This window comes from Aptenodytes forsteri, unplaced genomic scaffold, assembly GCF_000699145.1.
Source record: "Aptenodytes forsteri isolate BGI_AS27 unplaced genomic scaffold, ASM69914v1 Scaffold54, whole genome shotgun sequence".
Classification (NCBI taxonomy): Eukaryota; Metazoa; Chordata; class Aves; order Sphenisciformes; family Spheniscidae; genus Aptenodytes; species Aptenodytes forsteri.
This window is the reverse complement of record NW_008796044.1, coordinates 11,854,514-11,868,778: the sequence shown is the minus strand read 5'-3', so window position 1 is coordinate 11,868,778 and position 14,265 is coordinate 11,854,514. Positions and strand designations below refer to the sequence as shown.

Genomic DNA, 14,265 nt, shown 5'->3' with positions numbered 1-14,265 from the left:
TCTCTTCATTAAAACAATTTCAAAACTCTTAATTTTTCAACTGTAGTGATTTTGGGCAAAGAACATGAAGACCTATTTGCAAAAGTTATTCCTTTACCATTGAAAAATTGTAATTTTCAAAAGGTTTGACCAGTTCAGTTGTGATGGTCAAAATAAAAGGCTCTGAAACATGCAGTGGAAGAAGTTTCCTAGAGAAATTTAACTATGAATTTAATAATGATGCAGCATTTAGTATTGTAGCAAGAAAGAGGCAGATGGAAATAGAAGAACTTATGATTATATTGAAGGTTTGAGTTATCCTTTCTGTAAAGACTCACAATTAGGGCAATTCTTGCAGCTATTCACAGTGTGCTTTCTCTTCACCTCCCATTTGCTAATACCTAAAATTTTATAAGCTGTTTAAAAGCAAAAAGTTTCTCTACTTACTTCTACTCAAATGTCTGGAATAAGCTCCTGAATTGCCTTATTTCTGTTTAGTGTGGGAAGGAGTCATGGATGGCAGGAGTAAAGCTGAAAAGCAATTTGAAACATGCTGCAATTTTTCAAAAACCGAAATCTAACATATTTCAGCAAAATGTATGCTTTTATTAAAGAGAATTACTTTTTTTTTCCAGGAAAATTCTCACAAAATATTGCTTTAAACGAATACACCGATGTTTCATTTGTACTTTGAAAAAATTATGATAGTTTTTGACAGATTTTTTTTGTTAACATTATTTGGTTACCACATCTAGTAAGCAGTTAGCTAATCGCTAACTGCTGACTAACCCTGTAAACCAGAAGGCCACAATGGCATCCTTATCCTCCAGCTCTCCCAGCAAAGAACCACATGCCTGTGTCTTATACACAAATGCGCTTAAATGTTCCATGTCTCCAGTTGACTTTACTGGTGCTTAGCACTGTTGAAATCAGTCCTCGCTATATTTTGTAGTGATTCTGGGGGTCTCAGAGGATGGCAAATGATGGAGAAGTTGTGCTGCAACCTCCAGGATGGATGGGAGAGACCCCTTTTGCCATTTCAGTGCCACACAGGTATCACAGGATTAAGATTTCATTAATTCAGATAGATGAAATTGATGCTGTACACCTGCCTTTTAGTGCATATAAAGCTACAAAGCACGAGCACCCATGACCTGAGCTTCGGAATCAGTCAGGACCTGAAAAGAAAACCAAAGGGGCAATGAAAATGCGGGCACGTGAGTGCTTAAGACAATGGTGCTTCGCTAGTGCATCTACCTTTTATGGGCATGTTGTGTTTTGTGAGAAGGGAAAAGCATGTTTCTCCAGATGTCACCAGGAATACCTCTTGACTTGAAGGAGCTTCAGAAAATACTGGCAGATGTTTATTTTCATGACAAGCCTTTGCGATAATAGCTGGAAAACAAACACAGTTTAAGCAGATTAGCAACAGATTTCCTCCATAATGATATATCCTCATTTCTTCACCATGGGTCTTTATTCTAAGGATCTCAGAGTACTTAAAAAGGCTGCTAAATACCTGTTCCTATTTTGCATGTGGGGAGACTTCAGTTGCAGGGACAATAGATTTGTCCAAAGCAAGTGGAAAAGCTGAGAACAAACCTTCAATTCCCAATCCGGTGGCATGAGCACTTCTCCAGGTGGTCTCTATAGAGACCCAAATTTACATTCCTTTTCCCATGTTCCTGGTCCCCACTGCCTGGTCCCCATACACTGTAAGTGACTCCAGTCAGAAGCCCTTCTCCACGTCAGGTTGGGCACTTTTGCAGCAAGTCAAATGGCCATGCTGAGAGGAGAAGTTCAGGAAGTGGGATGGGATGTGAGCAATGCTCTTCAGCTCAGCAGTGTTATCAGCAGAGGTTTATGATTCAAAGTTTCCTATGCAAATTTCATTTACAATACTAAATTGTCAAGTTTTATTAGGCTGGTGCAGAGGTAATTAATTTTGATTGTTAACTGATAGACTCCTCTCTATTGAAAGACGGCAGCTGGGAACTGTGGCCACGGTTTCATATTTCCTCCAAATACAGTTCCTGATTTGAACTGACAAATCCTTTACCAAATCCTGACTCCAGGTCAGATTTAGAAAATACAAAAAACCACAAAACCCAAGGAGTTCAGAGCTAATTTAGCTCACTGTCACATCCCAGGAGGTGATGGGCTCACACATATGATCTAGCTCTTATGCATTGCTGAGCTCAGTAATAGACCACTAAGTTTTAAGGGAAAGGGTTTTGAAAAGAAAGGGTGAGTTAAGAGAATGGCTGTGCACACAACCAGGCATGCTGTAGAGAGTGAACCTAAGTGAAAGCCCAGTGTCAGACAGATGTCCTGTCTCCCCTGCATGGATCTGAGAGACATGACTGCACTCTCCATCCTTCTTCCCCTCGCCTCTTACTGCTGCCGAATCACCACTGCGTGAGATGCTGACCAGTTTGCTCTCCTCATTGATATTTATGTCTTTAAGGTCCGTTTTGAAGGATTGTCTGGCAACGTTCAGTTTAATGAGAAGGGACGGAGGACAAACTACACCCTCCATGTGATTGAGATGAAACATGATGGGATCAGAAAGGTAAAGTAGAGAGCAACCTGAGATCCTGTGTCAGGCACCAGCCTGGTGTTCGAGTTACAGTGTGGTTAGGTCTCAACAGACATTTCTGTTCATGAAAGCTTGCATGTGGAGTCACCACGAGTGCATTCCCAGCTCTCTGCATAAGCAAAGCAAAGCACTAGGGAGAACTGATGGTATATTACTAAAAAAATTCAACATATAGAAGGGGTTATGAAGAGCAACAAGGGCATCTCAGCTGTGGGGCAGGGATTTCCAGGATAGTAAAAGCTTGTCCAGCTCAGCCTTGCTATTGGCAGGGCACATTGGCTCAGGCTCAGCTACACAACTGTCTCTTTTTTGCTCTCCCACATTTCTTTTCCAAGGCAGAGCCAGGCAGAAGCTGTCTGCCCTAACCACTATAGGTTAACCTTTTATGTTGACCTAATTCTGCTCTCCTTGAAGTGTCAAGAGCTTTGCCACTAACCATGTCCTGAGAGCTACACATACATTTGTGCTGTTCTGGAGTCTTGATCCCTTTCTATATCCCAGGCACTTTGAAAAATCTGGCCTTGTTCAGGGATGCCGAGCCCTTGAAACACTAATCCTTTTGAAAATCTGACTCCATGTGCTTATGTCCCACTTTAGATACTACCTATTTGAAGAACAAAGAATAACTCAGTTTTTCTGTCTATAAAGGAGAGCTACTAAATATTTTGGAATGGGGCATTCACTGGAATCCCTCTGCACCCCCTCAATCCCCTGAAAAATAAAATACTTGTTTGAAACTAAGAAAAACTGCAAATAGTGAAAGTTGCACATTTACAGCCCCTACCACCGCAGTTCATGCTTACACCTGAGAGCAGCCAATGTGAGATCAAAGCCCACCACAGCCAAGCGAAAAAAGGCAAATTTCTCATTAAGAAATAAAAAAGGTGTCATTTTGAAGACATACAAAGTGGTCTTCCTCCTCTATGTGGTATTTATAAGAGGACAAATGCAGTATTATGTCCAGTTTGGGGCTCTGAACTTCAAGAAGTTGGCAATCTGGAGAGCGTCTAGAGGAGAAGAAACAGAATGGCTAAATGTCTTGATTTTGCTGTGTATTTACTGACAGAAATAATATTTGTTTGGAAGACGTCCATCTCTGCCACAATGCATATTGTTTCTTAGATCCGCCAGGTTAGAGGTGCAAAACAAACCATATGTGTCTCCATTTATGTTGCCCTAGGGCAGAGCTTTGGAAGCTCTTTCCTCACTCTCCTTTCTTTTTGTCTGTGCAATGAAAAGAGGTGAGAAGCCTGTGTAGATTTTTTCTCCTGAGCTGTTATGATCTCTGATCTGCCATCAGCAGGCTCCTGGTCGTGCCCTGTGTTAACACCCTGTCCCATTTACTGTGATAAGAAATTCCTTTCACATGATCAGAGCTCAGGCAACTGCATACTTGCATGAGGTGATGGAAAACCTCTTATAAAATCAAGCCCTCAAAGTGGATAACCTCAACAATGATCTTCCTAGTGACATTCAGTGACACCCTGCTTTACCGGCAAGCAGTGATAGATCAGCACAGCTTAACATGAGAGTTCTTCCCATTACAACTGTTCAGTTTATTCATACCCCCAAACTTTTTGACACTGGCTAGGTTTGGGGTTTTTTTCTCACTTGATTTTTTGTCCTGTTGTCTCAGGATGTCCTAAGAGTCAGCCCTATGTTCATGAAGGCTTTCAGCTTCAGGATAGCATTTTATCACCCTGTAGCACCTGGACATGCAGCAGGCATGCTTACCATTAGAAAAATATTCAGAAGTCCCACAGGGGAAATGTGAACTCTTGGAGTAGGGATGGGGCAGGGAATTGCAATAATCCCCCAGTACTGCGTGCCAATTGTTTTTATGTGCATACAAGCACTCTGCTACTGTAGCAGAATAATTAGCAGTGCCTGGTCCCCCCCAGCAAAAGACATCAATAATCAGGAGAGGAGATCTTTGGTTGGGTATGAACATACAGAGAGACCTGACCCTGCTTGGATGACCCTGTTACCGTATCTTGGTTAATATTACAAAGAGATATCAAAGAGATATCCTGGGTTTGTATTTGGCAGATTGGTTATTGGAATGAAGATGAGAAGCTGGTTCCAGCAGCCATAGATACTCAAAGCGGCAATGAGTCTACAAGCCTCCAGAACAGGACTTACATAGTCACAACTATCCTAGTAAGTGCTGTGACTTCTATCCCAGCTGTCCCCCATCTCCCTGATGTGCAGACTCGCTCTTCCCCCTCATGTGCCCTCCTTTGTACTATATCATTTTTATAATAGCCATAACAATAACAATAATAATAATAATAATAACAGCACTTACTGTTTCATGCCGGGTCCATAAAGGTATCTGAAAATTGTCGTGGCTAATTAAATAGGTATTAAAGAGCTCTCATGCTTAAGTGTAGAAAAGACAAAAGATTATGACAAGATAGTAGAGGCATCAGCATAGGTAAATTAGGAACATTATACCTGTGCTTTGTATTTAGCCCACAGAATGGGGGCTGTAATTCTGGGAATAATAAGCTGTATTGTGCAGAAAGGCTGAATCATAGCTTTAAAAACAAATCTCCACTATAATCATGAAGGAATAATAAGTACCCCATAATGTATAGTATCATGTATTGTGTCATTGTATATGCTTACCCTGCAGAAACATGAAATTTTACTAACTTGTTTGTTGAACGCTTACTGTGAGTCTACAGAGAAGACACAATACCCAAACTGAGTTAAACATCTTTAGGGCTCTCTCCTGTCCAGCAGATTTGATTCTGTCTGTGCCCACATAGGCAGACATGTCTTTAAAAATTCAGAGCTCAGATGCACTAAATATCCCTTGCAGAACTGCACTGAAAGGTTTGTTACCCAAAACCCCTCAGCTACCCCATTCCCCTCAGGTCCATCACTGCAAAAGCTGCACATAGATTCTGCATGAATAAACAGAAAATGCCACAATAAAAATCACACTTCATACCTTCTTAAATAAGCCCGTTGTGTGTTGTCTGTGCCCTTTGGTACAGGAGCACAAAGCTAGAGCTTTGCAAGGGGACCAGAAGCTACACACTGGGCTCTAGCCTGAGCCCCTGATGTGCATCTCTAGAAATGTGGAACGTGGCTCAATATTGGTCTTCTCTGTGCCAGGAAGACCCATATGTGATGCTCAAGAAGAATGCCAACCAGTTTGAAGGCAATGAGAGGTATGAAGGCTACTGTGTGGAGCTCGCTGCTGAGATCGCGAAGCATGTTGGCTACCACTACAGGCTGGAGATTGTCAGAGATGGGAAGTACGGAGCCCGGGACCCCGACACCAAAACATGGAATGGCATGGTGGGAGAACTTGTTTATGGGGTGAGTTTCCAGCCTCGTCCATTGTCTTTAGCTCTTGGTACTTGAGAACACATTCAAGCCCTAGAGTAAAAAGGAGCCCTGCCTTCTGTCAGCCTGAGCCGTCTTGAGGACTGCAGCTCTGATAATGCAAATAATCAGCCCAAGTAAAACATTTTCATTTAGGGAGGGACAGCACATTTTGTGCCTATGGAAATGTTAAAATGTTTCCTTTCAACAGTTCCAAGATTCTTTTTGTTTCCATTTTCGGAAGAACAAGTATTGAAAGGTCAAACTTTCTCATGGGTAGAATCTCCAAATTTTACTCTTTTATATTTGCGTGATAATAGCAGGATGAGAGAAGGATAAGATTTCAAACACTTAGCATATGACTGGTGAACAGTAGGTAGGACTAGGCCATTTTCTGTCTAGCCACTCATTTCCATTATCTCCGATATACACCTGCACCCTAAACTTCTAAACCTGGTTCACTCTGGTAGTTTGCCTTCTGTGGTGTTTTAAGTCAGAGGGGTCTAATTTTCCCTTGTAGGGAAAGGGGAAATTAGTGTAGGGACCATCAGTGCCCTGTTGGAGTGAGGGATGATCTGTCTCCTGCTGGTAGCTCTACGGTATATGCCGACAGCCATTTCAATGCATTTCCCTTTCCATTTTCAAGACGGATTGTAAAATAAGTGGAAAGTGCACATCAGTGTCACTGGGACATTTTTCCTCTTCTCCTGCATCAGTTATACAATCAAAAAACAGTTCCTGATGGAAGTAAACATCCTGGCATCCTTTTTCAGGCAATTGGCCTTTCCTTGCCTCTTTTGATGTCTGGATGATAAAGCTCTTTTAGCGAAAATCATCTGCATCAGACAAGAAGAGCTAGGTGGCTGCAAAAAGAAAACGCTGTGATTTCAAAACAGAACCGGTAATCAGCAGTGATAAAATGGAAATAACCCACCAATATTATGGGCTGCTCCTTTTTAACATTTCTCTTGCAATTGGTTTTGTCTGATTTCTTCTGAGATAGCAGGGGTAAACAGAGATCAAAGGAACAAAAGCTGGAGTTAGTAGATGAATTTTATCCCCAGAATGCAAATCTCTTTTCTGTCTCTCCTTTTCAGAGGGCGGATGTGGCTGTGGCACCATTAACCATCACTCTGGTTCGAGAAGAAGTTATAGACTTTTCCAAACCGTTCATGAGTTTAGGTATATCTATCATGATAAAAAAACCTCAGAAGTCCAAACCAGGAGTTTTTTCCTTTCTGGATCCTTTGGCTTACGAGATATGGATGTGCATTGTTTTTGCCTACATTGGAGTGAGCGTTGTCCTCTTCCTGGTGAGTCGCTTCAGCCCTTACGAGTGGCACACTGAGGAATTTGAAGAAGGACGAGACCAGCCAGCCAATGACCAGACGAATGAGTTTGGGATATTCAACAGTCTCTGGTTCTCCCTGGGAGCTTTCATGCAGCAAGGATGTGATATTTCTCCAAGGTGGGTTGCCTTCCCCAATGAACCTTTTTCCAGTTCATGTGATTTAATCTTTCTGCATGCTTTGGAGCTGAACAGGTTCTTCTTTGACCTTCCTTCCTGAACCATAGTGCAGTTCTCTGAATCAGTTACAGATTCAGAAAGGATCCAAGGGTTCACAGATCTCACACCCATGAACTTGGGACCTCAAACTTGGGACCATAAAAATACCATTCTAAATTTATGCTGGGGAGTTCTTTTGAGGGAATTTACAGAAATGCAAGCAAGATGTTCTGAAGCCACACATTTGCAATCAATTTTTGTCAGTCATTTTTTTTGTTGCGGTTAGAAAAAAGGTCATTCTAGCATTACAAGGAAGCTATAAAATTCCAGTAAAGTAAGGAGAAATAATACAGTAATTGCCCAGTGAAAGGTTATATGGTCTGTGCCAAAGATCGTGGAGCACACTGAGTGGCTTTAAGTATTATTGGCATTTAGAAAGGTCAGAGAAGTACCAAGTTTTCCTTCTGGTTCCCATTTCAGTCAATAGTTCTGCTGTCTGAAAGTTCAGTAGGACCCAAAGTCCAAAGGGTTCCTAAAGGGACTTTTGGTAGAGACATTTATTCTCTGTATAAATTAATGACTCTTGTGATTACTTTTAGATAATTTTTCTTGGAAAAGCTAGCACAATATAAGGTGGCTGAAAAACTGCATGAAATGCAGAAGATGTAAACCTGTGATAGAGACACAGGCAGAGACATTTTTAAATAATGTCTGGGAATACCTCCTCCATTTTTGAGACCTGTATTCCCACAAGTCTTATGACAGAGATTTTGCCTACTGCAGGAGCCCATGATACACATATCTTCTCAACGCCTTGTTCATACAAAGGCATTCAAAAATAAAAGAAGAATTAAAAGCATAGGAACTAAATAGCTTCAAGCATGATTCTGATAGATTTTCTTATTTATTTGCACAAGTTGTATGTCCAGTAAGTAATGTCTGTAATAGCTGGGGGATCTTTCTTGTGGTATGTGTATATTCACCTGAGGCAGGACCACAGGTGAGCCAGGGATGAGGTTTTTGACACCTCCAGTGTTCTGTGTCCAGGGCAGAGGTACTTAGGTTTGTGAGGCTGAAAAAGGGTTAATGAGCTTTGGCTTGGGATGTGGATCATATGTACCCATCATTCCCAAGAGGTCTGCTCTGGATGTTCGTTGGAGGCTGGTTGGTTAGTTGGTTGGAGAGCATGTGGACAGGTCAAGCACCAAAGCCACCAGACACGGCAGGACACTGCTGTCATTCACCCTCTCCACAGCTCCAAGAGGCACAACGTGTCTGCACTGCTCATACACACCTGGGTTTTACATGCAAGCTCACTGGACCAGGAAAGTTGCTTGTCCCAGTTTAGGCTAAGAACATTTTTTGACAGGTTTGACTCAAACCAGAGGTACTGCCAGTCACGAGAATGAATTTACAGGCAGTATATGCATTTTCTGCATTTACATGCCATGGTGACAGCTGAAGTGATGCTCTGATAAAAGCAGATGGCCTTTTTCTTTTTTCCCCATCCTTCCTTTTTTGGGCTTTGCCTCCCTTCTCCTCAAGGGAAATTTCAGCAGAGATACGTGTCTTGTGGGTGAACACAGTAGGCAGAAGTTAATTTCCCACATGCTGGGATGGCATCAAAGCTCAGGGGACGAGAAGGAGGCACAACTCCATTGGCAAGCAGAGATAACACTGCGCAGCTCAGCACAGCTCCCGCGGGATGGCGGGGGGAGGCCAGGCACCAGATTGTTGGCTATTGGATGGCAGTTTGTCCAAATATTAATGAGCTTGGGATAGCGGGGAAATAAGAGCCGGTAGGGCACTTTGATAGTGACAGCTTTTATGAATATGTTTTATCATCTGATCATTGATTAGTAGGAGCCCAGCCAGAGCATTCAGAAAGTCTTCCCAGCAGAGGGAATTTCAACTTTACCTCTGTCTTGTAACACAGCCCTGTGCGTTAAGATCAGGTTATTTCCATTTTCATTCTCATTGTTGTTCTTGTCATCATTATTCTTATTTAGGAAAGAGAATGTGTTCCTTTGGGGACATTTCAATAGCCAGTTTGAGTTCCAAGGAGGAACGTGGAGAGGTGAAAAGCTGCGACTTTGCAGAATAGCAAATTTTGAGACATCTTTAATAAAAAGTGTTGGGGGAAGATCAGTGGTTTTGATCCAAATGACAAGATTTGCTCCAGCTAAACATGCTTTGAATCACCATTTCAAAGCGTTGTTTTATTTTGCTTTGAAATGGGAAATGAAAATTATTCTGTCATTGTTATTTTAATGTTGTTAATTTGATCATCCTGATAATGAAAATTACAATTTCATTGAAACCAATATTTTCCCATAGAGCACAAGAGCACTTTCTGACTATAAATATTTGCAAGAAGAGAAAATTTGAAAAACAGAATATTGGAATTATTATAGCTCCCAGTATTCTGAGTACAGCTCCTTGTGATGGTTGCAAGTGGAGGGGGACATTTCTGTGAAATGTGAAAGCAAGGAGGATGCAGAAGAGTGAGAATTTCTGTGGGATGTTGTTGTACAGAAAGGCTCTGAGTGCGCTCCGTATTTCACATGTACTTTTCACACGAACCTAGTGCAGGATTTCTGTGACACATCACTTAGAAATGAATGCTTGGTAGAATGACATTGTGGGCAGGTGGGGATCTGCTCTATTCCAATATATTTCCTATATGGTTGCTTCTAAACTTATCACTACAATCTCTCAGCATCTCCCCAGTAATGTATTAACCAACATAAATAGCTTCTGTTATACATCTGTTCTGTCATTCTCTCCCCAGCAGAAAGGAGCAAGTGCAGGGGTGTATTTTGTTTTTGTAGAGGTTTTGGTTTGTTTATTTCAGTTTTGTTTTGGAAAGGAGTAGGGGGTCATTCTCTCCCAAGGAGCAAGGAGCAAGTGCAGGGGTGTATTTTGTTTTTGTAGAGGTTTTGGTTTGTTGTTTTGTTTTGTTTATTTCAGTTTTGTAAAGGAGTAGTGTCTGGAGGGTTTTTTTTTTTTTTCCAGAGCATGTTTGTTTTAAGTGCATATGCCACTATGTATTTATCAGAAAAAAAATGTAAGATCAAAACTGCAGACACATCACTCAGAACAGCGGGTGGTGAGGTTTGCAGCAGCTGCACAACCTACCAAGCGCTTTAAAGATACACTGTGAATTTGATGACCTGTGGATGGCCAAGACAGAGCGTAGCTGTGGGTTATGTGCTCATAGCTTCTTCTCCCAAGGTGTGAGGCTGCTGGGCATGAGGTCAACTGGTGTCCTTGAAGCTCTGAAGCCTTCACGTCTAAGCACAGACTGGATGAGTGTGACAAAGGCCAGGCAGTAACCAGTCATGGAGAGTCCCAGCCGTAGCTGGTGGCAGTCTGTGTTGTGCCTTTGGATGCTGCAGCATGAGCATGAGCAAGAAAACCATCCCTCTTAAGCCATAAATGGAATGACTCAATTGTACATAGCTTCAACCAAAGGAGGCTGTGAGCTCTTGGACATTTCCCATTGGAGTGTGTGGTCTCCCTTCTGCACCATCACTGACCGGTGGTCCCACTGGATGTGGTTCAGTCACTACCGTGTGGACTAATTTGCACTGGTTGAGGTGAGACGGTGCCTGCCATTGCCCTTAAAGTCTGTGCTTTCAAAGTGTTAGCTGATACACAGCAGAAAGGGGGAGAAACAACATTTTGGAGTTGTGAGTAGTTTCATGTACATAGTAATGGGCAGAAATCAGTGAAGTCTGAAACGGGCCATAAACGATTAGGCTTTGCAAAGTGCCACCTTAACTTCAGAAAACAGTCATGAAATTGCAAAAGCACTCATTAAATGTGAAATACAGACCTGGAAAGGAGATTCTCAGAGCAGGCATCAGAGGTAATAAATATCCTGCAGCCAATAGCAAGAGCCTGCAGCAAGAGAAAGGTGAAGTAAATATGATTCACATTGTACCATTTTTCAGAAATGTACCATTTTTCAGAAATGTAATTTGATAAATTGTCTTCAGAGCTTAAAATAACCCCAGTGTGCAGCAGCTGTGGAGAGTGGGACCTCGCTAACATCCAGCATGTTGCTGCCATTCCTCGCTCAAGATGGACCCGAGGCCATTGTGAACGAGACCGAGGGGACATCTGGGCTTCCCAACCTCCTCTGCAGCAAAATGAAGTATCTGAATTTTTCATCTGCCCCATCACTTTCTACAAAATAAATTATTTGATTGTTGTGAAAAGGATAAAAAAGCAGGGAGTAAAATACATATTTTTGTCGTCAGCTTCCTAGCTTGACCTTCTATTTTTTGTTATCTCAAAATATGTTTCTTCATATGGTTTGAGCCCAAAAGAGACTTCCTGTATATTGGAGACTATTAAATTTAATCCAATTACTCTTCCTGTGACTCAGAAAACTTATGTTTGACTAAAATTAAATACATTTGGCTAAAATATATCTTCCAGAAAGGCATATATTCTTCCTGTGAAGGTACCATGAGATAGAATATACACAGTTTCTCTCGGCTGAGTGACTATAGGGTCTTGTCCCCACTGGAGTTTGACAGGAGGATAAATATCACACAGTATCACCCAGTAAATGCAGCCATCCTGTGTGCCCTGCCAGAGGAAAATTAAAGAGACATCTTCAAAAATAAACCCAGCTTCATGGGGGCTTTCTTTATACTGTGCCGTGGAAACAAAACATATGTATTTCGGATTCAGATCAAAACATACCATAAGTAGAAGGGAGATGTATAATCATACCATGACATGATAGGATACCATGTCACGATACCTGGACAACACAGCTTGAAATTGCTCATTATAATCTGCATGATTGAGAACAGATCTGGAGATGCCCTGGTCAGCCTGCGCTGGAAGTGAAATGATGAATGAAGCTTTCATCACAGCCTGGGTCTGGGGGAGAGCCAGACTTGAGAGGGGAGGTTTCGAGAGCATCAGCAGGGATGCATGAGCAGGAAGAGTTGCTGTGCCGGCTGGTCTGTGCAAGGTGTCGTAAGGGAGCACTGCTGGGCCATACCAGTGTGCCCTAAAGACTGTGGGTGTTTACTGCGTGCAAGGAGACATGGCGCAAGACGCAATTCACCCTTCAGCTGGCTTGGGATAAAGAGTTAAACGGGTCTTAACTTGCCTGCGGAGTCCAGACCTGGAGCCAGTGCAGGTGCGGTGGCACGTGCTGAGCAGTGACCCCCTGGCTGGGGGGAACAGGCTGCTTAGGGAGATTTGCTCACAAAGATGGTGAATGAATGCACTCTGAGGTGAGAAGGAGAGATATAAATGCTGGCTGCTATCCAGTCAATAGATACGATCTATTATTTATAGGCATCTTGTGGACATCGTTATTTGCTTTTAGTGACACGGAAACAGTGCACTCTGGCTGATCTATATAGCGTGTAGCTGGGCTTGTATTTCACTGCACTTCTTTGCAGGCCTTCTGTTGCACTCAATCATGGTGGTTTGTCTGTGGAAGAGCAAGTACGGTATTTATTATGTATCTGTAATTAATGCTGAACATTTTCTTCTGCTATTTTTCCTGTTTATTTACATTTCTTTTTAGATCAGTTGAAAAAATCGCAGGAGATTTCGGCCATAGAGCTGGTGGAAAAAACAGCAAAATTGCTCCACAAGTTGTTGAAGGTTTTTTTCCTAAATTAGCCTCTAGAGATTTTGAAAAATAGCAGCACTTTTAGATTTCATCAAGATGTTCCTAATACTGAAAGATTTTATCCGGTTTTAGACAAGATCTAAATCAGAAATTGGTTAGGACAAAAATTTTCTTTTTTTTAGTGAGAGGTTCTATTTGAGTTGTTTCAAGGGAATTATTTCTGTTCTGTCCTTTGTTAACTTACATTTGCAGGGTACTTACTTACTTATTTTGCTAAAAATTTAGAATTAGGAAAATTAGAATCAGCTGCATTTAGCAATTAGAAGGGTTTTAATTCCTTCCTGAAATGAAAGCTGAGCCTCGGTGTTTTTGGTGACTCTTCTTGATTTCAGTAGGCGTCTTCTCTGACACTCCAAGCATCTGCCTGTTTTTTTGGCGTGATGCACAGTTCTGGTGCTGTCCTTGCAGTACCCATTATAACCTTAAACCTTAACTTGTCCTGGAGAGTCACTGGAGAGCTGTGCAAGCTCTCCCAAGGCACGAGTCCCACAAGCAATGAGGAAAGATTTGTGCTTTTTCTTTTTTCCCCTCACACTGTTTGCACAGGAAGGTCTGGGGGTGATGGAGTGGAGCTCGCTGGCAGGGCTTACTAAAGCTTCTCTGGGGACACTGGAGCCAGTGTGCTTGCTCCTACAGACCAGGTTGCTGACCGCCAGTTGGATTCACTGCAGAGTCTCGAGGCAAAGGGCATATTCTTGCAATGAAGGAAGAAGCAGTTTGTCGTTTCCTTGGGGAGCACATGCAACCTGCAGCTCATGCTGGGGCTGCCCTGGGGGACAAGGCAGCCAAACCAGCCCGGGAGCAAGGTTGGTTCAGCATCCCTGCTACTCCTGCTCCAATGTGGGGTGAATCTGGGAGGCTTGGAGGCTTGTCCGTGGGGACAAAGCTCAGGACCATTTACTTTTGGCAGTTTGCTTGAACTGGTGAGCTGAGGTTGGTCTTTAAGAATAAAACTAAAAAATTAGGATTTCAACTTCTGGAAAAGTCTTTTTTCCTTTTAAAAGTGTACCAAATGATTTTGCAATTATCTCTATCTGGCAGAGTTAATTATGTCCAGGGAAAGGAAATTCAGGTCACAGGGTAACAGCAGTACTTGCAAATCACGAGGAACTGATGACCACACTCATTTCTGAAGCACACTTAACCAGGGAAAGTGACTCACCAGAGGAGCAG

At 42.3% G+C, this 14,265-nt stretch overlaps 1 protein-coding gene across 3 annotated transcripts in view; it reads left to right on the top strand.

Moving 5' to 3' along the window:
- The window catches only part of GRIA1 (glutamate ionotropic receptor AMPA type subunit 1), a 132,800-nt gene that overhangs the window by 88,632 nt on the left and 29,903 nt on the right, over positions 1 to 14,265 (top strand). For all 3 annotated transcript variants that reach the window (XM_009285812.2, XM_009285811.2, XM_009285813.1), the window contains 4 exons: positions 2,447 to 2,551; positions 4,628 to 4,738; positions 5,705 to 5,911; positions 7,015 to 7,385. In XM_009285812.2, coding sequence (XP_009284087.1) covers positions 2,447 to 2,551; positions 4,628 to 4,738; positions 5,705 to 5,911; positions 7,015 to 7,385 — 794 coding nt within the window. The remainder of the gene's footprint in view (positions 1 to 2,446; positions 2,552 to 4,627; positions 4,739 to 5,704; positions 5,912 to 7,014; positions 7,386 to 14,265) is intronic.